Source organism: Oryzias latipes, chromosome 13, assembly GCF_002234675.1.
Source record: "Oryzias latipes chromosome 13, ASM223467v1".
Taxonomy (NCBI): Eukaryota; Metazoa; Chordata; class Actinopteri; order Beloniformes; family Adrianichthyidae; genus Oryzias; species Oryzias latipes.
Window position 1 is genome coordinate 1126852 of NC_019871.2, and position 27960 is coordinate 1154811.

At 46.7% G+C, this 27960-nt stretch overlaps 1 protein-coding gene across 2 annotated transcripts; it reads left to right on the plus strand.

The window, feature by feature from the left end:
- The first annotated feature begins 856 nt into the window (after positions 1 to 856).
- Positions 857 to 19691, plus strand: LOC101171760 (nesprin-2). 2 transcript variants are annotated; one of them, XM_020707991.2, is made up of 13 exons: positions 857 to 2108; positions 9856 to 10065; positions 10171 to 10321; positions 11108 to 11290; positions 11421 to 11555; positions 11636 to 11830; positions 13042 to 13171; positions 13267 to 13401; positions 14499 to 14572; positions 15061 to 15279; positions 17696 to 17848; positions 18019 to 18074; positions 18337 to 19691. In XM_020707991.2, exons 2-13 carry the CDS (start codon positions 9878 to 9880, stop codon positions 18572 to 18574), a joined length of 1857 nt encoding a protein of 618 aa, XP_020563650.1. In that variant the 5' UTR covers positions 857 to 2108; positions 9856 to 9877; the 3' UTR covers positions 18575 to 19691. The 2 variants fall into 2 exon arrangements, with proteins under 2 accessions (XP_020563650.1, XP_011480467.1); XM_011482165.3 differs by having other exon boundaries at positions 858 to 2108; positions 13237 to 13401.
- Positions 19692 to 27960: the final 8269 nt, after the last annotated feature.

The following is a 27960-nucleotide window of genomic DNA, read 5'->3' on the forward strand; positions in this document are numbered from 1 at the left end:
TAGTGGGTCTAGATGACCCCACTCCCAATGTTAAAGTGCCTAGGATAACACAAGGGTTAACAGCTCAGGAGAAGGAGGTTCATGGAGATCACTACCACAGAATCAGGGTAATAGTCGTCCTGGTGGACCTTCAACAGCTCAGAAGTATTTAGGAGAGATGGTGCAGTCGTCACTCGGCCTTAAGATTGGAGGTGAAGACTCTTTCTGCACGGTCATGCTTTAACATTGGAGCTGGAATTCCTTGATATTCCAGAAAGTTCTGTCAGGGATCAGAGTCCGCTGATGTTCCTCCTCGGTGTGAACACCTCCCACCGATGAGCAGAAGCTTCCATCCGTTTCCAGAGTCCCATGGAAACCAGCAGAGAGGAAGCACAGCCTGTTCAGAAGCTTCAGAGTGGAGGTACTGACGGACGAACCGCCTGGAACCACACAGGAAACACGGGGATTTTATTCTGAAAGTACGAGCGGTCAGTGCCGTATATTCATGGAACACTTTGATGGAGCTATGGGGGGGTCAGTGTCTGTCAAGGACACTTTGACAGCAGGAACTGAGACTTGACTCCATCTGAGAACATTTCTCCTGAAGGTGGCGCTGCAGAGTGAGAACACGAGGAAATCTATAAAACCTTTGGTGCTAAGAGAAGACGGATCCTCCAGTCGTCTGCGTGGCTTCATTCCTGATATCGCACACTTCGTCTGCCATTAACCCGCTTACAAAAGAAACACATATTCAATCAGATTTTAGTGCTTTATTCTTGTTAGTTTTTCAGGTTTGGATCACAAAAAACAGACTATTTGTTACGTGGATGGACCGCTCAGGCTTAAATAAAGCATCAGTTCTCCTCTTACCGCTTCTTTTTGTTCAGATGATGAAGCTAAAGTTTGTTTTTAAAGAGCAGCGATCCAGAAGATTCACGCCATGTTTTGACTTTGCCTTGTTTTTAGATTTACACTTTTATTTGTCTCTATGAGTTTGTGAGATTAAAAAATGAAGATTGATCTCAAACTTTTTGTGATTCCTGCAGCAAAAAAAGACTAAATGTGTTACTTAGAATTGAGTTGATGGACAGTTTCAGGTTAATTGTTGGTAATATGATCAAAAATATATTAGTAAGAAAAACATGACACTTTTTCATTTTATATTTAACTCCAAACGTTTCTACGACCGTCTGAAGACTCTCTGGAAGGACTCAGTGGCACATTGATCATGAGGCAGAGTTTCATAACTGAACACGGAATTCTGGGAGTCTTTCACGTATCAGAATGGAGCTGTGAAAGAAAAAGTCTGGAGCGAGATTCACCGGATTTACACCGCTTTGACCTTTCACACCAAACCTCCTCCAACTGTCAGTGACGCACATGCGCGAGAAAACAACAGCAGCAGAAGAAGAAGCCCCTCCCTGTTTGCCCAGTGTGAACACCCTGGGCTAAAGGCGCCGTCTTGAAGGTGCGTCACATTCCCGCTTTGAACAGAGCTGAAGGAAAAGAGTTACATGAATAAAGATTTTTTTTTTTTTTTCATTTTATGAATCCTCGGGGGAAACTGGTGTTTGGCTCCAAATATTCAAATGATATCTGAATAACTTTAGAGCTGAAGGAATTTGTCATTTTAAGCCAGCGATGAAACTTTTGAAACCTTTTTGGGGTTAAAAGAAAGCGCTTTGATGTTTATGTCAATGATGGAATAAAAAGTGTTTCCAGAAATCATCCGGATGCTTTGGTGAAGACTCAACTGCAGGCCGCGTCCCGGCAGCCAGCGGCTCCTTTTCCCGCCTCCCCGGCAGGCGGAGGTCCCGGGACGTAGCTTCGCTCCAGCAGCAGGTGGAGCAGGACGCACGCGGCAAATGGGACGCAGCAGAGAACGTGATGCAGGTGACTCTCGACAGGTGTGCGAGTGCGAGAGGGAGGAGGGCGTGGCTTGGAAGGTACCTGCAGCAGGTAGTTTCAGGTTTCCCACAGCCCTGCTCCGCCGCGCAGAGATGATTTCTTCTTGACTGAAGCGGAAAACTTGGCGGAACGGAAGTCCTCCTCCGGGATTCTGGAGCTTCGGCTGCTCTCCTCCGGACCGAGCGGAAGTCCGTGAGTCACCTGAGTGAGTCCACTCGCAGGTGAGGGTTTCCTCAGTCAGATCCGGAAACGGCATCCCTAAGTCCTCTAAGCGAGCTGTTTGTTTGTTTGTTTTTGTTTGTTTGTTGGGTGTTTTCCCGACACTCTTTGCGCTGCTTTCACCAAACAAGACGGTCCTTTTTCCCGCGAAGCCGATCAGAAACCCGGGCGTTTGTAGTAGTTTGGGCGTAAGCCAAACAGGTAGTGATTAGCTGTGCACGCGCGTGATCTGTGGACACGCGCGTGCACATTGTCGTTTTGTTTGCTCTGAGAATGAAAAGAAGGAAACGCATGCCCGCCGTTACCATGGTGACGGTGACGCACAGCACGCGCTTCTGCAGAGAAACCGGCCAACTCATTTAAAGGCCCTCGCGGGTTCAGGAGTCGAACCTGCAACCCCCCCTGGAGTTTCTGCTTCTTCTTCTGCTGAGTTGTTGTTCCTCTTAAACATGGATGTAAAAACACACCTGTGTCTGTCTCTTTATGTGAAAACCTTTTTAGAAACGTTCAGTCTCAGAAAATAAAAACGGAGGCACATCTGGATGAATGAGGAGAATCGGAGCGGTTGCAGAGTTTTATGTCTTTATAAGTCAAGCGTTGATCTTTATGACCCCCCCCATGCCTACCTGCAGTTGGTTCTCTGTTATCTCAGCAGCATTTGCTTTATGGCTGACGGCGTCTGCGGCGCCACACGTTCTGGTCTGAGGCTCACGTACAGCAGGCGGGTCTCAGCAGAAAACACGGATCCAGGTCTGCAAAAACACGTCTGTTGAACTGTGGCTACAGGAGGTATTTGGGACGGAACCTCATTGGTTCTGGACTTTAGAAGGTGTGAGGAAACGGTCAGGTGAGTCCACAGATGATACTTGACCATAAAGACTCCTTCGCTTTTCATGAAGCTGCAGACCGAAGTGAAACTAATGGTTGTTGTTCTGAGGCCTCGGCCTTTTGGCAGCTGCCGGTTCCACAACCTGAGAGTTCAAATTAAATTCAATTAAAGTCCGACAGCTAGGTGTGTGAAATCTGTTCTCCACATTTGACCCCTCCCCTGGGGGAGCGGGGAGCTGCAGACACAGCCGCGTTCGGGAACCATTTTGGTGGATTCAACCCCCCAATCCAACCCCATAATGCTGAGTGTCAAGCATTGGGTCCCATTTTTAAAGTCTTTGGTATGACTCTGCCTGGGTTTGAACCCACGACCTTCCAGTTACAGGGTGGACACTCTACCAGAAGGCCACTGAGCTGATCTGGCCAGTTTTCTGGAAAGTGGTGGAACGTCCCTTCTGGACTGGGAACAAGTCATTTCCAGTCTCCAGATTCGTGTCCTGGTCCTCAGATCATCTACTGGTTAATTCCTCCTCATGTTGCTGCTTTTGACTTCTGTAAGGTTTTTGAGGATTCACCAGGTTCAGGAGAATCTGGTGAATCCTCAGCCTCTACATTCAGACCAAATGAAGACGTATGTTCGGACCCAAAACCTCCCTTTGTGGGTCTGATTTAGTAAAGAACAAGTCCTGAAAGGTGAAAGCGTCTGTTGGTTCTTTGGCTTGAGGCGTGTCGGATGGGTAGACGTGATCGTGAAGACGAGGACCTGTGAGAACAAGGCGCTGGAGCTCAGGTTTCACAGAAACACCTCAGAGGTGGCCCTCGCAGTCTCAGGGCGTTCAGGTTTCATTTACCAGAGTCTGCAGCTTCCCTCAGAGGCCTTTCCGATCAGCTGATCCGTGTGGAGAAGTCCTGACCCGTTCATCCAACACGTTTGTGTTCAGTTGTAAAATTAAACGTTTGAGATTCTGTTTCCTTCTGAAGCTCTAGTTCATGATCGAGGTCATTCTAAGGCGGAACCATTGACAGTATATGGGAACTGGACTAAGTGACTCCTCCCCCTGGTGTTCCAAACAGGAAGTGGCTCCAAGAAGCCAAAACCCCGCAGACGTCTTTAGAGAAATAAACAGCTGTCAGTCATTCTGTTGGTCAGAAGAACCGATCTGGATCTGAAACCTTTTTTTATAACATCTTCTTGATAATCCTCAAGCTCCAAACGTTGGTCAGATTTTACGTAGCCTGCTTTCCAGTGGGAGGGGTCGTGGCCTTCCAACAAGCTCTCTCCTGATTGGTGAGAGTGGCTGCCAAGGAAACAATGACGCAAACCGACTTGGACCAATCACTGCTCACTGACGTCGTCTGGCTCCCACATGGTGGCGTCCATATTGCCATAAAATGGCGAATGAATTGGTTTGGAGCCGGAAGCAGGTCATTCTCTGTGGGGGGGTGGGATGGGTGGGGGGTGTCTGATTGGCTCCGGTTCTCATAATATATTCAGTCAATAGACGGAGGGCATTGGTATAGTCCGATTTATTCCCAACGTTCCAGATGATTCTAATCAGACAACTTTGGACCAGATTATCACCACTGTGGATCTCTGAAAGTGACCGACTGATCACCTTAAAGGCTTTTCTGTCCTGACAAAGCAAACGGCGACGATGGAGACAAAAACTTTGTCGTAGATCAGGAAGAAATCCCCAACAGAGGCAGACGTCTCTCATTTGCTACCGATGACCTTCTGAGCGACGCTCCGATCCTGCAGGTCTTTAGTTTTTTGGAGCCTGAAGCTTCAAAGAGGTTAGACTCTGAGGGATTCGGCCAATGTTTAGCTGGAAACCTTCAGACTTCTCTCAGTTCTGCAGAACTCTGGCTCTGTAACACAGTCTTTGGTTTTCATCTCTGGTTCCTTTGCAGTTTAGATAATTGTTTGATGGTTTCAGACGTTTCTCCGTTCACTGAGGTCATGACATCATAACGTTCTAACTAGATGATGGATGTTTTTAGAGCCTGTTGGAGCGTCTCTTCCGATGTGGACTTTCTTCTGTTCCGGTGAAGAGCTGAGTCTTCCGCTAAGCTCCTCCCCCTCACCTGTGACCTTGAGCCGTGTTGTGAATAAAAGGCTGAGATCAGAGAACCAGGCAGCAGGAATGAGCGTCCTTCCTTGGAGATCTTGAGTTCAAGGTGAGGCGTTCTTGGAGGGAAGAGGAGGAGCTACATCCGGCGTAGAACATGCCGGAAAGACGGCACGGAAGTCTGGCTTCAGCAAAGCTCCAGGGATCCGCTGAGGCTCTCAGGATTCTCTCAGGATTCTCTCAGGAAGTGCGGTTCCCTGAAGACTGAAAGGCCCTCCAGCTCATCCGTCGTCGTGTCTTTGGAGAAGATCGACCAGCAGCTCGGTGTTCTGGAGAACAATGCGGCGGCTCCTCCACCTTCTCTTGTCTGCCAGGTCCTTGGGGGTGAACCCGACACCTTCTTCACGTTCTCTTCTTCTTCTCCTCTTTTCTTCACTGACATCATCTCGGTGTGTCTCTGAGGAAGACAGGCCGGCCTTTGTTCTCTGCCCGAAAGCTTTTGTCCAGAGGAGACAATGGCCCGACTCTGGGGGCTTCAGCGGGATGAAGAGGATGAGGAGGGAAACGTTGGCGAGCTCGTGTTTAGTTTGTGGCGTTTAAATGTCAGACGAACCGGTTCTTCTGGTGGGAAAACGGCTCAGTGTTTGGGTTCGTGATTGAACCGCATCAGCCGAGGAACGCGGGGGGGTCGGGCAAAAATAAATGATCAACCGAACACATTCAGGTTTTGCTGTTCTGAGGAGGGATGAAGAGGAGGAGGAGGAAGGTGGTGGAATTCTCCAGGACCTGCTGCCCTGCAGTCTCAGCTTTCTGGTTGGTGCTGCAGAGACGGGATGATTTAGATTCTGAGCTCAAGCAGAAGTTACAGTGCAAAACTAACCATTAGGATACAATGCCATGTTTTGCATACGAACTCAAACACTAAATCATGATTCAAAAATGTTTATTGTTCAGTAAAAAGCTGTTTTTGAAGCGTATGGGCTAAATGAGGCTTGGTTTGAGGATTCGTGCTGCTTCTTCTCCTCTTTCTACACCAATGAGATGCTGCCTCCTCCTCCTGCAGCAGAGCAGCATCTTCACCCCAAACCCCAAACAGAAGAGTTTGGAAACAGGAAGGAGTCCTTGAACGCAGCATCTTGTGCTCTACTTTCAGTTTAAGAGTCAGAAGTTAAAGTCCTGAGTTTCCAGCTAAAGCAGACGGATCAGATTTTCTCTCCTCGTCTAAATTCTCCAAAGCTCTGGAACCTAATCTTCTCCACGAATGACGACGGAAATCTGCACTTTGAAGATTCAGACCAGGAGGTGATTAAAGCCGGTCGTCGTGGCGACAGTGACTCAGAGAAAGTGAAGCAAAGAAGTCCTGTCGGCCTCAATCTGAATCCTTTAAATGAGTTTGTTAACACAAAAAAGCTAAAGCGGTTTCTCCCAGTCATTCTTCTTTTATTTTGACCCGAGCTCAGGTTTCATTAAGGCTTCACGGATTTAAAAAGGTCCTTTAGTGGAACGTTTTCATTCTTTGAAATAAAGATTTGATCTCTTTAAAGAGTTTTCTGATCGTTAAAAATACATCAGAAGAATCCCTGAACCAGGAGTCAGGAAGCAAACAGCAGCAGCTCCGCCTCAGAGAACCATGGAACCATCAGAGAGCGACGGGGAACCTTCAGAGAACCTTTAGAAACAAGAGCATGGGAGAACCATCAGAGAACCTACCGACACAGAACGTCAGGGAACCTTCCGAAATTCAGAGTCAGAAATTCTTTAGTACCTTCATTCTTTTAGAACCTTCATGGAGCTTTAAAGGAACTTTCTGAAAACATTTCTGGACCGGGTTCCGAATGAAGTCTGATGATGATGGTCTAACTGCAGTTCTGAAGAACCGACTGAGTTCCAAAGATAAAGTCAGGATGTTTTTAGGAGCAGAACCACCGACGGGTTTGGATCTGCAGCTCTCTGGTGGATAACGTGAGGTTCCTTCAGACTCTGGTCTGGTCTGCTTTGAGACCAGATATTCAGGTCCCGTCAATCATCCAGACCTTCAGGGATAACGGCTGGAGTTGGCCGGGTTCTACCAGAGGAATCTCAGAACCTTCTGGTTGCTGTGAAACCTGAGCAAACCTGCGGCTTTGGAACATTTGATTATCTGCAGACAAGCGACCAGCTTGTGGTCAGATTTGCCTGCCGCTGTCTGCCGGCGCCGTGACAAACAGGAAGCTGTGGCCGAAGGGTTCTGAGGTCCAACATTCAAAGAATTCATTTGTTGTTTTGGTTTTGCTCTGTCAAAAACCAAACAAACTCCTAAAATAGAAAAATCAAATCAAAAATTTTTCATTTTGAACCTGAAAGTCCAGATCAGTGAAGAGAAAAACAAACTTTCTGAGTTTGATCTCAGAAAGTGACGGTTCTTCCCGCCTTTGGACTCGTCTTCCTCCTCAGGGGTTTTGGGAACATCGTCACATGACGGCGATCCACAAATGAGACTCACGCCAACATTCCAGGATGTGAGGTCCGAACCCCTCGGCTGCTCCACCATCAGCAGGACGGTCGTCTGTGGGACGTCCTCGGTCGCTGTCAGCCAAACGGTCCAGACGCTGATGCTTGTTCTGAGGAGCAGCGATGCGTTCACGGGCATCATGGATGTGTGGTAAAAACCAGAACTTCAAGCTTTCACACACGACGTCTCAGTCCTGGTCTGGACTGAATCCAGATATTCTGGTCTTTGACTCGGATTTTTGACTGTGAGTTCAGTGTGGAACCCCCCCCCCCCCCCCCCCCCCCCCAGCACGGTTGAGTTAGTATAGTGATTTGGTGCATCACTGTTCTACCTCCTAATGTGTTGCCTTGCTTAAGAAAACAGGGCATCATGGGTAACTTTACCAAACTACTGAATCAGCTCAAATTCACAAGTTAGTTTTCCGTTTCACTATTAAAAAGATCTGTTTGAATTTTGAGTTTTGAATGAATATCTTCAGCTCATGTTGGGTTTTCCTCCATTTTTTTATGGATACTTTAATGTCCGTTGGATCAAACGGACGGAGAATCGGTTCACGGACCACGCAAATCGGTTTTTAGAATTTATTTTGTGAACTCCGCGCAACAGAGAGGAAGACGAAGAGATGAAGGTTTGCTGTGATGCTGGATCCTCAGAGGAAGCTGAGCTCAGAGCTTCATCAGAGACGTTTAGAATAAACGGGACGGGGATCAATGGAGCCATTGGTGTGTGTGTGTGTGTGTGTGTCTGTTCAGCTGCAGGCAGCAGTGACTCATCAGAAGATGAAGATGCTATGCCTGTCTGCTCACATTTGCTTAATGAAGCTTCATCGTGTCTGCGCTCAGCGGGGAAACCTGGTCTGGGCGTCCAAACGCTGCACGCGTGTTTTTGGTTGTGCGGCATCCTCACCTGAGAGTCTGACGGCCGTGTCTCCTCATTGGTTCAGAGGTCGTGTCAGGTGTTTTTAAACACGATCAAAAGTTACATTTTAAAGATTTTTCTCCTTGAATGTGCACTTTTGGGACACCTAGTGGTGAAAGTACAGAATGCATTTAACTGAGCATCTTCCCTGTTCGCTCACAAGCACGGCAAACATTTTACGGCAACCCGCAGACTGTAAAAGAACAAAGACAAAGCAGGTGCAGGTGAACCCTGGCTCCACCCCCTAAGGACACATGGAGGCGCGCTCCTGTTTGGGATGTTGGCGTTCTCCGTCCCTCTCTTTGTGTTCTACTTCCTGTCAGAACCAGGATTCTGTTCATTTGGTTTCCTTTCTAAAAGACAGAAGGACACAGACGGAGTGAAAGCGTCTCTGAGGATTCAGACCTGGGTCTGTGTGGCCTCTGGGAGGTGCAGGGCTGAAGCCTTGGCCTCGCCGCTGTGGCGGGACGTGTCAGCACACCGCCACTTACAGGCGCCGTCTCTGTGGACGTTGGAGGAGGGCCTCCTCAGGGACGCGAGGAGAGCTTGATTTATGAGTCTGGGAGGCCGAAGCTTCTCAGGCAGAAACTCTGCAGTTTTCCGTGAGTCATGGAGTGTTTTCGGCCTCAGGGGAAGAAGAAGAGGAGGAGGAAGAGTGATGACATGACAGGAGGATGTAGAGCGTGCAGCACCGTAGGACCAGACGACTGTGATAAAGGCTTTGGGACTTTTTTGGAAAATCTGCCCTCGACTCTGAGATTGACGGCATGAAAACGTCTGAGCCACATGAACAGGTTGGTCTGTCATAATCTCAGACTGAAAACCTTTTTTTCACCTCATCTTTGGTTGATTTCCATTGAAAGGAACTGCTGAGGAGATTCAGAAGACAGATGCTGCTCGGCCGTCTTTAACAAATACGAGTTAACTCTCGTAAAACGTTTAATCTTCACCCTGCAGCTTGGATCTGCTGTGTCTCTACCGCAGCACCTTTTAATGGACCTATTCAGTTCATTTCGGGGGTTTTGCTCGCCGAGCTAAAAGCAATTTCCCGCTGAAGAGATGGATCCTGTAAGTCACAGACGGACCGGAGTGTGTGATCAGCTGCAGTGAGCGTAAATCAGCAGATAATTACACACAGACTGAGCACAAAGTGACTGTGAGGCCCTTCAGGAGCATAAATCTGGCCGCCGGCGCTCCACTATCTTTCTGCTGTCGTTGTGACGCAGATCCACGCTGACTCATGAATAAGCAATAAGCGGCCGTTGAAGGCCTCAGGTAGCAGAGTTTGGTGGCGGTGATAACGGCCAGTAACTGCTTCCTCTGTGATGATGTCATTTTCATGAATGGGAAGCTCAGAATTCGATGTTTTTGATGATCAACCTTCATGGATTTTCCTCTAAATCCTAATAATCGACTGTTCCTAAACTCTTCATTTCCCATCAGGCCGCCTTGATGTGAGGTGAGCATGCCTGGAGAAGAGCCCGCCCCCTTTGACCATGATGGAGATGCTCCTCCCACCAGTGATGACCTTGATTCTGAAGACGGTGGAAACGTGGAGCTCCTCCTGGATCTTTCCCAGCAGCTTCTTCTGTTTGGAGAGAAACAAATGAGGGGAAACCACAGCCAAGATGGAGATCTTCAAACAGGCGGACAGTGAGTGGTTGCCGTGGGAACCGCTTCCCTTCTGCGTACCCACTGGTCACACGTGATGTTTCTTCAGGTGAGCGGGTTGTCTGACCATCTCTGTGCCTCCTCAAGGGTGGAGCGGAGGTGGAGGCTCTGGCAGGAGTTCATGAACGAACAGGCCGATCTGGATGCTTGGCTGCGGTCCACAGAGCAGGCCGTCGCTGCTCTGAGCTCCGCCCACTTCACCCACGGTTCTGCCAAAGAGGAGCTGTGGAAGTTGGAGGTGAGGACTGCGGTATGACATGCTAGAGGGTCACATCTGAACATTGTGTGTTTCTGTGTGGCCCTGTGACGGGCTGGCAACTCGTCCAGTAGCTGGGATAGGCTCCAGCAACCCTAAATGGGACTAAGTGGGTTTGGAAGATGGAAGGTGAGCCAATGAAAAGAGGGCCACTGCACCACCTGAACCATAACCTTTAAGGCCAAAGAGAAGCTGGACTACGTGAACAGATGGAGAAAATCAAACTCTTGGAACTATTTCCTAAATGTTTTTTAGTAAATATCAGCCCCCCCGCGTCCTCGTTCTGTTTTTAGCCGCCCTGGCCCTCACAGTTTCTTAGTGTTCAGACTCCCCTGATCCAGGTGAACGACAGTGGGAGGAGTCAGGAAATCAGAATATGAAGTAGGTCAAGGGTTTCTGCTGGGGGATTCCATTGCATCCGACATTTCTAAAAGTGTCTAAACAGACCAGGATTACTCTCCATTACGAGGCTCTGCAGTCATTATGAGAGGAGTGGAGGAAGTGGAAGTCATGAGGTGAAGGTTTATCTTGAACTAGAACTATCTGGATTGGAAGCAGCAGGGGGCCTAGTATAGAGCTCTGTGGAACCCCAAAGTTATTTCACAACCCCCCCGAATAAACGTTACAGTAGGATTCAAGCCAAAGCAAAATCTGCTGTCAGGCCTTGGAAGCTGCTGGAATATTGATGGATTCTTGTTTATCAGCCTGACTGACGTTTGTGTTCACTTTTTTGTGTTCACTTTTTTGTGTTCACTTTTTTGTGTCCAGCGGCTGCGAACAGAGGCTGGATCTTGGCTCATCAAGTTGGACTGTTTGACCCAGAGAAACCGAACTTTGACCCGCCTGTTTCAGGGCACCATGCAGGCCCGGCTGCTGGCTCTAGTTCGGGAATGTGGCCAACGATGGGATGAAGTCAACGCCAAGCTTGAATCCATCCTAGGAAGACTAAAGGTCCAGAACCAGGAGAACCATGAGAATCATTACACGCACTTTAATCTGCAGCATTAAGTGCATCTTAATGACTGACGAGATGCAGCCTGTCCTAAAATGTGCATTAAAGATTATTCTGTGATGTCCTCAGCTCTTCATTGCAGAGTGGGAGGAGTTTGAAGAACAGAGGGAGGGGCTTTCACTCTGGCTGGCAGACATGGACGTCCGTCTGACAGACATAGATCAGCTCACAGGAAGCACTTGCAAAAAGTTAAAGCTGCTGCAGGTCAGTACTTTTATTTTGGTTCAAACCCTGTAAGCATCCTTCACCGTGTTGCACGCTGCGCCACGTTTCTGCGTGTGCAGTCTTTCCAGGAGTGCGTGTGCGAGAACTCGGCTCGCGTGAACGCCCTGCTGTACCGGGGGGAGGCCTTGATCCAGCGCAGCGACCCCGCGGACGCTCACCTGGTGGAGAGCAGCCTGCTGGAGCTGCTGGGCCTCTGCAGCCACGTCTACAGCAACATCGGGCGAACACATACCCGACTTCTCAGCATGAGACTGGTACACCCCCCCCAAAAGAAAAACCTTGAAGACAAAGTGGCTGTCAGCCCTAAAACAGTAGCTGAAGTAAATGGCTCGTTTTGTCACAAAACCAGGGCTAAAAATACAACATTTAATTCTAAAGTTGAACTAATTTTGCATCTAAGACTGTAAAACTTTCCATAAATGTATAAAAAACACACATGAGGCCTGAGGACACCGTTTGTCTAACTAAAGATTCCCTGCAGGTCAGTCTGAAGACGAAAACACCTCTGCTTATTTCTAGTTAGGCTGAGTCTAAAAAACAACGTGAAAATGGGGCAAAAAGCCCCCCCCCCGTTGGATTCTGGGTCAGGGAGTTGAACCATAAAAACCGGTTCCTCAGCACATCTGCAACCTCAAGGCCGTGACTCTATGAGCGCATGGCAGGGATGAAAACTGGTCCTGTGTGAACCATGTTAAGACCACAGAACTACACAGGAAGCGTGCCATCCATGCAGAACGTGAAGCAGGCGTGATCATCCAGACGTTTACATGCAGTTCATTCGTGACCCGTGCGACGGTCACGTAACTAGAACCTGGTTTGTGCGCCGTCCACACGTGATGTCAGATCTGTACACGGGTGGTTCATGCGTGAAAAGCCTGTTAGGTGGAACCGACGAGGAAATGACACAACTTTGCGTTTGCATCTCACAAAAACGATGTACAATTGCGTTAGATTTACGGAATAATTGTGTATAAACCAGGTAAAATACACATAAACCGACCCAAAAATGTTGAACGGCTGAAAACTGGATTCATGTAAAGACCCGTCGGCTGAAACCCCCGACGGAAGACTGAGCACAACGATGAACACGAGAAACACTCATGGATGAGGAAGATCACCAAAGACAGACTCTTCTGTGGAAAATGTACAGTTTGATCTGGAGACCAGGTCAGGCGTCTCATCCATGAGTCAAGATCCTTCTTTACTTCTGTCAGAGACACTGGGGGGGGGGCTTGTAGTCACGTTATGCTAGCAGCCACCGCTGAGGCCTGAAAATGAAATATTTCATCTAAAGTGACAACATTAACCCTAAATGGGGGGGTTTGATCTGGAAGTAGAGAAAAAGAGGAAGAAAGTGTGAAAAGAAGTATTAAAATGATGTCACCTGGTGTAGAAGGTCATAGGTCAGCCATCCAGACAGGAAGTGACACGTTTCCCCTCCTCCTCTTCTTCCTCCCTCCCTCAGGTGTTTGAGGAGGACTGGATCCTGCCCCAGGCCTCAGACTCTGGATGTCCCTCCGAGTCTCTGCTGGAGGAGGAAGGAGGACCGAGGAAACGGAGCCTGGAGCCCCCCCCACTTCAGGAGCCTCCTGCAGGTAAAGCCAGACCCTGGAAAATGAAGTGGAACCTCCTGAAGTAAAGACTAAACATGAACTTCCAGGTTTCAGACCGTCTGATCATCCATCTTCAGACCGACCTCCCCCCCCTCCCTCTCCTCCCCCCCACACCAATGAGCACGTGGGGCTGGAGTGGGACCCCTCAGTCGACATCGGACGCTCGCTCTCCTGCGATGACGCAGACTCTTCATATTTCAGTGCCGGCACAGGTAGGAGGCCTTCCCCCCTCTGACACCACAGACACCGGGGAGAAACGGGTTCTGTCTTTCAGCTCCTCCAGGGCCCCCTCCAGATGAAAAACCTGTCCGGGAAGCTGAAATCTTTGACCTCAGAGCAGCTTTCTGATTGGTTCAAAGGATCTCCAGGAGGGAAACTTTGGACTGAATCTGTTTCCGGTGGAGTTCTGGTCGGATGGGAGGCGTCAAAGATGAGCTGAGCTGCTTCCTGAACCCACTGTGGACAAAAAGGCTGATTAGGCTCATTGGGTCAAATGAGTCAAAGGGTCGTCTCCATGGCGACCTTTGACCAACACCAGTCAGAGCTTAAAGACCCGCTCCCATGAAAATGGTGTTTTCCTGACATCAAGACAAATTAACATAAAAACAGAATTTCTGAGTTTTTCTTTATTCAAATCGACGTAGAAAACACGGTTTTTAAATGTGGCTAAACAATCTGAATTCAAAGAAGTCTCTGAAAATCGATCAATCGATGATTGGAGCGGGTCTTCGTGCTCAGGACGGGATCCAGACCAAACCAGACCAGTCTAGTTAGAAAACCTTCTGTCTGTTCATCAAAACATCAGCTTGTTTGCAAACTGAGCTCTCTGGGTAACAGAACCCCCCAGCAGATAAAAGTGCTGCTGCCCCACCTCAAAGCCATCTTTAGAAAAGACCCAGAAAAGGTTCTGGCAGCTTTAGAGGCTCGGGTCAGTCTACGGATCATGGTTCTGGACACTTTCAGTCCTGGTCGGATCCACAGCAGAGCCGGTTTCCTCTGATGGTCTACGGACCCGGGGGAGGAGGAGAACACAGGGAGGAGAGCGGACCGCCCGCCTCTCTTCCTGCTGTTTATGGTGCTGCTGGGGGGGGGGGCGTTTCTACTGAGCAGCTGCTGGATCGTGGGGTTCAGTCCGCTTCAGTCTGTGTGTAAAAACCCGATCTTTAGACTCTAATCATCCCGTTTCTACTTTCTACGTTTTCTTTCTGCAAAGGATTTTTGGCATCAAAGAAGAAGCAGGAAAAGTTCTTTCAGTTCATTTTTCTGACGCTTGGACCCTCAAGTCCTGCGGTTGTTTTGCATCTTTCAGGCCTTCAGAAACGATGGAGCTACCTCAGTTCTTTGGACGCCTTCTCTGACATCACCAACCAGGAAGCAGACGCGGTGAGTCGACGCCGTCCAAACGTGTGACTGCAGAGGCAGATCAACCAGAAGGAAAGAGTCTCTCAACCAGCATGAAAATCCTATTCAGTAGATGCAGATGAACTGAGTTATAAAGGTTTTTTTTATTCTAATTGGTTGTTCAAACTGTGATAAAATAAACTGATTCACAATTAGGGAATAAATCATTCTAAACATTATTTTATTGGCCTTGTGGTCTCATGTCTGTTGGCATTTGCTATCATTTAATCTCTATATTTAATCTCTTTACCGTCTTCATTTTCTCTCTCAGGAGCTTCTGAGCAAAGAAGCTAAAAGTAGAACAAAGATTTTTTTAAACCCCTTTTCTACATCGACTTGGTAATCTAACCCTAGAAAGACTGAATGCAGCAAATCCTGATAATCCAGAATGAAACCTGCAGACAGTCGTAGATGGTCAGACTAGAATCCTCCCTGAGCTTCACGGTTCCTCAAACTCTTCCGCTTTGCAGACCTCTGAAGAATGGCCGGACCCCCCCAGCGTCCTGCCAGTTCCCGCCGAGCAGGAGGAGGCTCTGCACTGCCAGGACCCCTGGACCTCCACTCCTGACCGGAAAGATTCCCAACCGCTCCGGTTCGGTGATGGGCGGGTGAAGGCGTGGCTTCAAATTCAAAGCTCCGCCCCTTCAGAGATGCGTTCCAAAGCTGTGCAGACCAACGGGGACGAGGAGGTGGGTAAACGGTCCCACAAGTCAAGCCAGGCCAGCGTGGTTTTGGGGGTTTGGACCTCCAAAGCACGCCGTCAGTCAGTCAGCTGATCCGGTGAACCAACTGGGTCGCAGAATCCAGTTTTTTCTGCACTCCAGCTAGAATCCACTTCTGGTTTTTATGCATCCATCTTCTTTCCTGGCGTGTTCTTTTGGTTTTGGATTTTACGCAGAGATGACAAACTGTGGGAGACTCCACAGAACCAAGGAGAAGCAGAAGAAGAGCAGATTTCTTTGAGGGTGGGGGTGACACGTTTGAGCTGCTGTCTCCCTCATGAGCTCAGGGCTTCCCCTTGGGGCTCCAGCTTTGTTCTGAAAGGAACCCTCTGATCTCCAAAGGAAGATTTATGTCTCACAATCTTTTCCCCATGCGAGACATCACTGAAGTTCTGAAGGCATTTTTCCGTTAAAAAATGACAAATATCGCTAAAAAGAACATCTTCTGCTTTTCTGGTCAGTAACTATAAGAATGAGATTTCCTTTGATTCAAATGTATTGATCACTTCCCTCCATCGGGAGTCGACCCGGATAACCTGGAAAGATTCACATCATGTCTGGAACGAGGAACGAGGGTCGTTGTAGTCAACGACAACAGAAAAAGTTGTTAAATTATGTTTTTTACTTTAGTCATTTTGCTCTTTGTAATCAAATTTGCCAACTTTTGTAAAGATGACTCCTTAATAGGAGCCCCCCCCCTCCTCGCAGACATTATTTCTCCCCTTTTTTACTGCTGGGGGAGGCATCTATTTATTTTTTCCTCTCCTCTGCAGCTGCAGAATAAATCCTTGTTTTATGAGTCCAGTCTGGCTTCCTTTTAACAGCCGCCATCACCCGGGGGGGGGGCCGCTCCAACGCCTCCCTGTACTTTGCTGATCGGTTTTCCTGCCTGACCCGATCTGATTCACGCTGACGAAACACAAAAATGACGCCCATCGACGAGCTGGTGGGGGGGCGGAGATGAGCTCCTCTGCATGGGGGGAGACGGTTGGATTTAAGGAGGTTTTACTAGCTAACAGCATTGATGCTTCCTAATAGGAGGTCATTACCTGAGAAACTATAAAGTACAAAACAAATGGAAGCCGACAGAAAATCAATAACTAAGATCGGTGATGGAGAAACTCCGGAAACTAGCAGTGTTTCCATGCAGCTTAGCTTTGCCTCTGACTAATTTGCTGTGGGACGGACATTCCCAGAGCGACCCCCCCCCCCCCCCCCCCCTATGTGACAAGGGAACCAGAGGAAGGTTTAAGCTAGCAAGACATTTCTGCCCCCCCCCTCCCACACTTATAAAATGTTTTTTTGCTTTATAAACTCCCCACATCTCTTTGAGTTTCCATGTTTTTAATATCTGCACTCATAGGATGAAGTGAAGCCAAATAATCATTTTGATCATTCAGCAGTTTGGAGTCAATTCCTCTGCTTCATCATTTCTGTCATAAATGGAAGCAAAGTTTTCTCATCAGTGACACCAAACCCTGTGGAACCCTTAGGGGGCCCGAGCTGGCTGCTTCCCCATTTAATATTCTGATATACATTTATCCTGTTGTATTTGAATGCACCTCAGTGACAGTGACACGTTCACTGGTCGAGATGCATTATGGGAAACATACGAAGCATTTAGCCTTAAATCTTAAATAGATCCTCTAGTTTGATTCTTGTTTGTGTTTTTCCTCTCATGACTGAGGGTCACAGAGACATGTAGGACTTATTACTATTATTAATATTTTTTTACCCAGTCAGGTCAAGGTCTCCATGAAACTCTAATAAACCTGGAAGTAAAACGGAATGAAATTGACATTCTAGTGTTTTTACAGGTTCTTGACTTGCTTGGACGGTTTTAAATTCAGAAACCGATGTTTTATTTGCAGTCTTCATGATGCGGTGTGCATATTTCTGTGCTGCTGCCCAGCTGTGGCCTGATGGATCTGGGATGGTTTGTTTGTATCGTTGACGTCACACTAGACAGGAAGGTGCCAGGAGACCCGCCCATCCACAGCAACTCGTTCAAATGTCTCTGCAGAAAACACTCTTCCAAAGATGATCACTACTTCAAAGAATCAAGAAATTGGATCCTCACAAGTTTTTTTGGGGTCTTGTCCGGGATACATGAAAAAGCTGGTATCACTATGGGACCTTTGCCCCTCCCATAGTGGTGGATAAATAGACTGAGCTTTGAAAAAGATCTCATCTGTTCTGAAGTTCAAGTCCCAACCGTGGATCAAACATCTGAAAGCTCTGAAGACAGTTGTGAAGAACCAGCCGTGCTTAGATGTTAGAGGTTCTAGTTAATTAAACCTGCTGGAGAACATCATAGTTAGCAACTGTTTATTCTCACCATGTCAGGTCTTTCTCCTCATTTCCCGCCGTCTGCTGTGTTCAGGCTTTGGAGCTGCATCATCACCTGGACGGCCGCCAGCATCGCCATGACATCACGCAGCAACCAAACGACGTCCTCCTTCCTTCGTCGCCACGTGACTTGGAACCAAAAGCTTCCTCGCGTGACTGGAAGCTTCACGGTCTGTCAGGAGATCAGGTGAGTGGAGGGGTGTGGGGGGGGGATCACAGGCGGACTTTCTTCGGTTGGATCTTGGTGGTGTTTGAGAACCTGCAGTGATGAAAGCTGCTGCAGGCAGACTTTTCTTTTCTTTCTTCGAGTTCCTCAACAGCCTCCTGAGAAAAGTTAACAGATGCTCTGCTTTGTAGGAGGAGGAGGAGGCGTTCTTTAGAGACGAAGCCGCGCGTCTCCTTCCTGAACTGAGGTGAGAAGTTTCAGATGTTCCAGGTCTTCTATCTGAACCTGCAGAGTGAAGCGGATTTATGACGAGGGCCAGAGTTTGGTTTGTGGGGCGTCTGTCCGTCTGTCTGTTTGTGGTCCTTCCACTCTTCTGAGATAATAAAAAACTTCAAAACATCCAGGATGTGTAATCCGATAAAAGTAAAATGATGAACGATCAGAAGTTGAAAGTGCAAGTTAGTGTTTTTTGGGTTGGTCGTCAAAGTCTGTTTTCATTTTCTCTCCAGGTGTTCTTCCATGGCTCCCACGGTGGGGTCCCACAGCAGCTCCTCCTCGTCCTCGTCCTCGTCCTCCTCCTCCTCCCTGCTCTCCTCACGCCTCCTGTGGCTCCTCCTGGCCGCAGCCGTGGCTCTGCTGGGCGGCCTGGTCCTGATCAGCATGGAGGCGCCGTGCCACCACAGCAACAGGATGCCTGGGACCTTCCACTTCACCCTCAGATACGTCAACGGACCCCCGCCTACCTGAACTGGAGACATTTGGGTCCAAAGGGTCAAAGGGGCAGAGAAACTGACCGGGGTCCAACACTTTTGAGGCTCACGTGTTTGCAGAGCACCAAAGCAGCTCTTCTTCTGGGATTTCAACCTCCTTTTTATTTTTATTTAGATCCATGAGCTGCTTCTGAGATTAAAGGAACGTAGAGGATAAACGGGTCTGTCCGACACAAGCTGTCCAAAAGGAAACTTTTCCTCAGGAAAAAAGATTTTATTTAGCAAAAATCCAAATCAAAAGTGAACCGAGTAAAAGACGTAAACATCAGCAGTGGGATGGTCTTCAGTTTGTCACCAATTTTTCAAACTTCTGTCCTCCGGGTTAAAAGAAAAACAGAAGTTTGACTTCCACATCAGTTAAATTAAAAAGCAAAATAAAAGTTTAGTATCAAACTGAAATGATCAAAGTCAGTCAGATGTTAAGCTAACGGCTCATTCTTTCAAAAGGCCCCTGAAGTCCTACATTTCACTGGATGGATTTTTTTTTCCAATAGATTTTTTTACATTTGACATTTGTTTGTTTTCTGAAATGTGTTGCAGCAGTTTAGCTTAGCTTAGCTTAGCTTAGCTTAGTTTAGTGGGGGACCGGTCTGTCCTGTGAATGTTACTCAACATTAAAAAGTCTCAGACCGTTTCATACTTTTGAATCCTTTTTTCCTCCAGTCAGTATATAATAATAATAATCCTGCTGAGCGTTTAGTGGAAGAAGAAGCGTGGCTTCCTCAGGCTGATGCTTTGCCAGACTGAAAGCATTTTCTTTTTTTTATTTCAAATCAGCAGGAGGAAGGAACTTCTAGAGTCGACTTTACTTTTTACTTTTTTTTCAGGAAACAAAATCTCCAGATTTTCTGTTGGTGGGTCTTTCAGGCCCGGGTTCTGGATAAAGGACAGACGCGGTTTGTAAAATCGATGCAACCTCCTCATAAATAAGGACAGAAACTGAAAGGCGATGTGGGATTTTGTTGGTCATTTCTGACTTTGTGTAACTATTTTTCTTTTCATTGTTGCTGAAGAACATCTCTGTGAGTCTCTCTCCTCGTGGGGCTGAAGCTGTTCAGAAGGCATCTTTGTCTTCATCCTGAAGGTTTTGTGTTTCAGCGGTAAAGATGTTTCTCTTAAAGAATGAAATGGTTAAATGCCATCGTCAACTTTTTTTGTGCATTTCCTTTTTTATAAAAGCTCAATTTGAATACTTTTTTTGTTTTTGCACGTGTTGATGGAAAAAATAAAGGGATGTGTTTAAAAAAAGGTAGAAAAACATCTTTTTGTTAGTGATGCAGATGTGATGGAGGTTTTTGATGTTGTCCAAAAGGCCTGCAGCTTTGCTGCTGACGATTGTCCCAAATCAAAAGCTCTTAATCTTCCTCTTCCTACAGTCCTGGGAAGAACAAAAATTCATGCTAATCTTCCTGACATAAGCCCAGAAGCTGAAAGACTTTCCTCCCGTCTTGAGAAACAAGCACTTCCGTGTTGTGGATCTTGGATGCCGCCTCATCCGTGCCACGGCGCTGGAATCCGATTTCAATCTGTGCATTGTTCGGTAAAGATGGCGTGCGTGTGTTTGGACAGACGAGGCGGGTTCTGCGCGTGGAAACAGGACGGAGGAAACCGCTCCAGGTCGATACAGACGCATGAATGGATGGGATTGTTCCGCTTATCTGAGAAAAATGCTTCTAATTCAGTTAGAGGGCAAATAATTTCATGTTAGCCGAGGAATTTTCCCAGTGGACTTTTGACCCGGCAGCCCTGAGACGTGCAGAAACACAAAGGAAGAGAGGAAATCCTGAGATACGCAGACCACACCGGATCCCAGCGAGTCCTGGAGCTCCACGGAATCATCTTAGGAGGAACCGTTGTAAGACTGTGGTGATGACCTGTGGCTACTTGACCTTCAGAGCCTTAAAGGTCAAACAACAAAAACATCATTTATTTGATCAAAACCAGTTAACATTCTTTTCTTGTTCACATGTTTACATTCAGAAGTTTATTCGGTTTCTGACTGAAACTAACAAACACTTAGCTGAAGTTAATTCCTGAACCAAACGCAGACACCAACGGCGTTCCCACGGAGACGGACAGCGAGCCGATCTGTGGAACAGAGAAGCAGAAGCGGCGTGTTCATGATGGAGCTCTGCCCTGAAGACGCCAGCCACAGCCGGCCCAGACCCCAGCGACAAATCAGCGCCACGCATTCCAGATGTGCGCTCCGGAATCCCAGATCCGGATTCTCACAAAGCCTCCTGCTGCTTTGTGGACCTCCGGTCCTGCAGAAAACCTGCAGCTCGTTCCAAACCAAAGCCTGAGCCACAGTTTCCACATCATGAAACACCATACCCCCCCCCTAAAAGAAAGGCAGCATCAGACTGAACCCCTGAAGTGATTTCATCTGAACCCTGCAGCAGCAGAAGCTGCACTGTCCGCTTTAGATAATCAGATTTCAAACGTACACAAAGGGTTAGTGTCATTTAAAGAAAATTGATGTCAGATACAAGCACTCTGCTGATTCAATGGGGGACTAATGCGTTTATTCAGTTGTCTGGTGAGAACAAAACTGGAAAATGCATTTTTCTTTGGGATTGGGGGGGGGGTCCGCCTCGTTCCTCCCATGGGATTTCTGAATGACATGTTTGAGAGGCCAGGGTCCTCTGTGTGCTGCTCAGCAGATGAAGAGGCTCAAGGCTCCAGGAACTCAGGAACCGTCCGTCCTCTTCTGGATCTCCTCAAGACATTAGCATGGAAGAAGATCATCTTTTGGGTTTTACTGATGCAAATAAAGATGAGCCTCCCTGGCCTCTGGCTCTGGGGGCCTTGCGGCGGTCCTGCTGGCCCTGGCCTGGGTGGCGGTCTTGGTCGCCCGGGGGGCGGTCGTTCCCTGCCTGTTCCCGTGTGGCGTTGGGGGGATTCCGGCTGCCGCTGCTGCTGCGGTGGGGGTCTGGGTGTGGGGGTGGCTGGGCGCTCCTCCTCCTTCTTTTCACATTCCACCATCCATTTTAGAAGAACATAAACACTCACCTGAGCACAGGTGTTAGCTCACCTTTGCACTTATAGTTTGCATCATTGAATGAATGAAAGATTTCACACTAGTTGGTTTAAAGGCATAAGTATGCGTGTGAACACTATCTGTTTTGTGTGCATGTTGACATGTGGACATTTTTGCAGCTAGCAGGTGTGTTGATAATATTTGAGTGTGTGTGAACAGGCCCCGCCCTTTTTGTACTACATTTGAACCGTACCGTAATGATAAACAACCAGTAAACCTGTCTGCTCTATGCTGCTTCATGGTCTTACCCCCCCTCTCACTATCACCCCCCCCCTCTCTCTCTAACGTCCCTCTCTCTTCTTCCCTCCTTTCCTTTTCCGTCCGGTCCAACACCAAAGATTTTCAATCATGGTTGAAATGAATAAAAGTTTGGCCTCAATTACAAAAGGGGTTTATTCAGGCATACCTTTGGTTTGTCTAAAGATTAATAACCCCTGTTGTTAAAATAAAATATGTCCAACACAAGAGGCCCTCAGCTCCCATCTGTCTGCCCAGCTGTTGGACAGGACAAGTTAAAAAAAAAGAAAAAAAAGATGAAAAACAAATTCCTTTAGTGGAGTCCGCTGTGCCACAAACGTTGCCAACAGTTTTGGGTGGTCCTGTTCACTTCATTTAGCTCCGCCCACTTCCTCTTTGTTCACTTCGTCTTTCTTCACTCAATGAAACAAACCCAACCAAAAGCATGATGGGTGTTTTATTTTGAAGGGACATTACTTCAGGGTTCTGACTGAGTTTGTTGAAGTCCGTTGGCTCCGAAACAACGAAGGTCACGTCCATCCGGATGGGCGTCGACCCGTCGTCACCCATTTGGCGTTCACAGGAGTACCTCGCTGTGCAGATGTTCCTACATCCCACAGACTCTAGGTTGAATCTGAATTCCTTCCCTACCCCTCTGCCTCCAACTGTAGGGGCTTTTGGAGCTGCAGTGGTGTCCAAACAGTGACTTCGGGCTGGCTGGGTGTCTTGATGTGGGTGTCTACATGCTAACGTAGACGTCCAGAGACTATTGATGACATCACTGAGGAGTCAGTAGTGTCTGGAGTGGAAGACGCCATTTTCATATTTTCATCTCTCCGCTTGGAGGAATAAATGTGGCGGTAGAGAGAAGCCGGGGGTGTGTGTGGTGATGGTGGTGGAGGGGGGGGGGGGGGGGTTCAGATTGAAGGGAAGATGCTTCCTCCTCTTATATGAGCTGCAGCTGTTAATGTTAATGCAGGTCAGACGTGAAGCTCTGTGATAATCAAAGCCTTAATGCCGATAAAAGCCCCCATCAGCCAGTTAATCACAGCACACAGCCTGGAAACGCACCAATTAGGAGGCTTTACATCATTCGGGTTTCGCAGGACAAAGCCCTGATTCTCTCCTCTGACTGAAGGCTTTAGGTTAATGTCTCGTTGACGGGACCGGCTGGGGGAAAACGTCTGATTCCCGCCAACCCAACGGCGTGTGGAGGCAGGAATCTGCGTCCAGAGCAGAAAGCAGAGGTCGTGTTTGAGGCTTTTCTGTAGATGATGTGGTGAGAGGACCGGTTCTGGAACACGGAGAAGCTGATAAGTGGAGGCCTTAACCCTGGTGCTATTTTAGGCACTTTAACATTGGGAGTTGGGTCATCTAGACCCACTAGACAGTGCTCTGAACCTTTTTTCTTCAATGATTTGTGATCTTCACTGGTGTCCATGGATTACATGAAATCTTTCCACCTTTATCCACCTTTGTCATGGTAGGGAGAACACCTCAATGGAAGGGTGGGGGGGGGGGTCATCTCAGATAGCACAAGGGTTACAGAATTAACTTACTGCCAAACTTTAAATAGGATTCTAAGGTTAAAGGAGCTGAAGCTCATCATCAGGTTGTCCGGTTCTACTTCCATTTAGTTCATTCTGTTTTGAGATGCAAATTTAATTTTAAAAAGCCGTTTTCCACAAACATCACAAGAGTCTCATTTGAACTTCTCTCATGGTTTTATGTTATTTATTGATTTTAAATGTTGTACGGTGTCCTTGAGGGTCAGAAAGGTGTCTTCAAATAAATGTATTGCTGTTTTTTTTGTTTTTTATCCTCTCGGGCCGCAGACATCAGCTGCGGATCAGAATTTTTCCTACAAAAGATCTGTGCCGCAGTGTGCCCCCCCCTGGCCCCCCAGCCGGATTCAAGCCTCCAGAGGCCTTATCTGCCCGCTCGTCTGTGCAAAGGCGATGCAATCCTGTGGGTCTCTTCCGTTTTGTGGTCGTCTCAGCAGATTTTAAAAGACAAAGAAAGGTGTTTTTATCCTGAACATGTGTGTCTGTGAAGACGCTCATTCATCCAGGTAGAATCCATCAGAGCAGGTTTAAAGGAATTGACAAAGACTTCATTTGGATGAGAGGTGAAACGTCTTCAACTTTAAAAACCAAGTCCAGATGACAAGATTTTAACCCTTGTGCTATCCTATGACCCCCCCCCCCCCCCTTCCATTGAGGTGTTCTCCCTACCATGACAAAGGTGGATAAAGGTGGAAAGATTTCATGTAATCCATGGACACCAGTGAAGATCACAAATCATTGAAGAAAAAAGATTCAGAGGACTGTCTAGTGGGTCTAGATGACCCCACTCCCAATGGTAAAGTGCCTAGGATAGAACAAGGGTTACACTACTACTGTGATCCAGAACATCTGTTTTTTCTGAATGATTCTCTCTTTTTCCAATCAAGTAAAACAAAATTAAAAATTTAAACTTGAAATCCCAACAAAAGCTCCACAGTTCTAGATCTTTCTATTGTTCTATATTTCAATATATAGACGTATTTACTTCAGTTCTTGTTTGAGGCATAAAAATCTGATATGATCTAATTTATTCTAACTGCTGAGCAGAAAAAGAGGAAACCGAATGAGGTCAGTGATTGAAATAAACGTCACTGCAAACGATTGATTGGATCTGAGCACAGATATCAATAATTTTTGTTTTTTTTTAAACTTGAGATATTTAACCAGGTTTGGAGTTTTTTTTAACCTTCTCTTTCTGCTAAACCCTTCTGAGCTTTTTGTCAAAATCAGCACCATCCAGAATTTTGGAAGTGAGGAAATTCTTATTAAAATGAGTCAAAATCTTTTTTTCTTTCAAACATTTGACAATAGAAAAACTCAATTTAAGACTCAAAGAAACTCACTGCTCTGTAATGTTCAATTCATTTTATTTTAAAGTTTAATGACAAAGTAAACTGGCATTCCTGGTCAATATTTTGGAACAAAAATGTCTGATTTTATGAGGATACATTAAGATGTGCCAAATCGTACTAAGACTGTTTTTCCTTTTGTTGACATTTTCTTCTAAATGAGTTTTCACTAATTACACTAGCTTTTAATCAGTGTAATGAGCATATTTTAATTGGAACTAGCAGAAAAAACACATTATGAGGCTTTTAGCATTCAGTTTGAAGTCATTCTGACTAACATTTCACTCTTTTAGCCTGAATTCCCTTTTTGAAGGTTTGTGTGGAACTAGATGTTGAAATCATATTTCTGGTTGAATTGCTGCACAGACAGATGTTTTTTAGTGATTTCCGACCTCTTTGTGTGTTTGTGTTGATCATCACACATACAAATGTGTTGGTGTTTCACCGCCAACAGTCAGACGACCAAAGCCTTTTCCTCTGAGCGACAGCGGCTTCTTCCTGAGAGCCTCTCTGCTGTCTTTGCTTTGACTTTTTTGGTTTTTCCGTATCGACTCGCTGACTTTTTTCCCTCATGTTAAACACAGAAAATCCACCAGTCAAACAGTAATGAGCTCACTCAGCTGCCCCTCCCTGGGGCATTATGGACAAACACACAACATTAGCCTCTCTATTGACTACCGCAGCACACTCTGGGGACTTCACACAGTAACCGCTCATGTAACCAAACACAACGCCAGCCTGCAATCTGCTCTACACAAACACCCACAAAAACTCAGTTATTCCACCTGAAATTCATCAACTTTCTTTAGAGATGAAGTTACAACTTTGAGAAATTTCTCTTTACTAAAAAAATTCATTTTTTTCTGGTTGTATTGGAACTAAAAAACGCTCATTTAGGGGGGAATTTTGTTTGATTGGCAGGTGAGTTAACCAATCCGTGAACCCAAAGAGTTTACTGTTTTCCACCCAACTGTCCTCTTGGTAACTTCATCAATGGGGGGGGGGGTCCTCATTATCTCTGTCGCGCTTCAGGGTTTTTTTCAGCCTGCAGGATCCAAAGGTGCAGGTGGGGGGGGGGGGGTTGTCTGCATTATTGATTTCATGTAATCCATGGACACCAGTGAAGATCACAAATCATGGAAGAAAAAAGGTTCAGAGCTCTGTCTAGTGGGTCTAGATGACCCAACTCCCAACGGTAAAGTGCCTAGGATAGAACAAGGGTCAACAATGATTTAAAAGCAGCTGCAGGCGGATGCTGCTAAAACTGTGGAGCGGGCAGCACTTTATCTCCTCGCCTTATCATCGCTACTAAATGTGATCTGGGTCCCTCTCTCCCCTCACCTTATCCGCCAAGAAACAATGTTTCTGATGAAACGGCTCTTTCTGATCTGATTGGAGGGAAAGAAGAGAGCCGACTCCTTTATGGGAGCCATGTTCTTTTTAAAAAGATAAATTACTTCAACCTCTCTCTTTTTTCTCATCAAGCTGCGCCTGACTGGTCAGTACATACGTGTTTGTGCTGTACATACATGTGATTAGTTGTGATGATCACTCAAATCGTTCACTGTCAAGGAGGACTATTCTTATGGAAGTTGAAGGTTGGTTTGTTTTTCAACAAGACAAGAAATGATTCCTGCAGTTTTCTGAAACTATTGTGATTGACAGTTCAAGATCAAACCGAATGAAATGGTAGAAGTGAAAATCATTTATCTTTGAAAAAGTCTTTAAAAAGGGAAAATGCAGAGAAGATTGTTCAGGAGGAAGACTGCAAGTAAGGATGAAGATGAACACGCTTCGTAAAGAAGAAAATGAGAAAGGAGGAGGAGCATTTTCTGCATTTATCAAGTTCTTTAGTGCAATCATCAATTCAAATATTTGTCCACAAAGCCCCGCCCACATTTCTCTGCATTAGTGGAGCAACGGTTCATTTGAACAAGGATTCACATCTTAGTTCCACACGCTGCTGATCCGATTCATAGCTGATAGTGGTTCATGCTGAACGATCCAGTTCTCTGAGCTAAAGTGGATCCAGATCCTCTTCATCCAAACTTCCAGACAGAAATTCCTGCTACTGAACAGTTTTCCACATTCTTGGATTTCTTCCAGATCATCAAGTTAATGAAATCTGTGTCCAAACCAACAAGTAAACTAGAATGAATGTCAAATCCATTCACATGTTAGTTTCCTAAAGTTCACCACTGTTGTTTTTCCACATCCAAAGAATCCAAAGGAAACATTCTTAGAACATTCTAGACACTGGATGGTCACATGACTTTATTCAAAGTCTGTCCACACATTGGACTGGAATGATGGACTGATCCGTGTTGATGACATCACACGTGTGCTGTTGCTGTGATTGGTCGGTTTTACGTTATAGTCATATGAACCTACTGTACCTCAATCCAGATGGTATCTTCCAATATGGATTGTCATCAATTTATTTCATTTTTAAATGTTTTTATAATTGATGGGATTAACAGACTTGAATCAGTTTGGTCGGATAAATCAGAACATTGATTAATCATTAAATGGCGTATACTTGTATAGCGCCTTTCTTCCTACAAGGACAAAGCGCTTTACAGTCACAGACCCATTCACCCAGTCACACACACACATTCACACACACATTCACACACTGATGGCGGCTCCGCTGCCAAACACAGGCGCCCGCCTACCACCAGAGGCAAGGTGGGGTTCAGTGTCTTGCCCAAGGCCACTCCGGTTCATGGGCGTGCAAGGCGGGAATTGAACCTGCAATATTACAATCATAGGTCGACCGCCCTACCGCTGCACCACGGCCGCCCCAGCCCTAATCTGCATTTACTGCTAGTAAAAATGAATGTTGCTGAAACACTGGAGAAGCAACTGTGCTGGTTTGAAGATATTTTTCAGGGAGTTTTTGCTGCAGGACGACTGACAGCTCTGTGATGGAGATGAGGACTTTGGAAGATTTCTCCTCCAGATCCCAGATCTCCACAGATGGAAGATGCAGAGAAGAAGAAAACGTTGTTTTTAGGCCAGTCTACTTAAGACCTGGATGTCCCAGTTCCACAGAATGCAGAGCTCACACTCGCAGATGAAAGCAGTGTGTGTGCGTGTGTGAGGGTGTGTGTTTGCACGCATGCATGTGTGTGCGTGTATTCTCAGCGGTACGTCTGCTTCAGGGACAGAT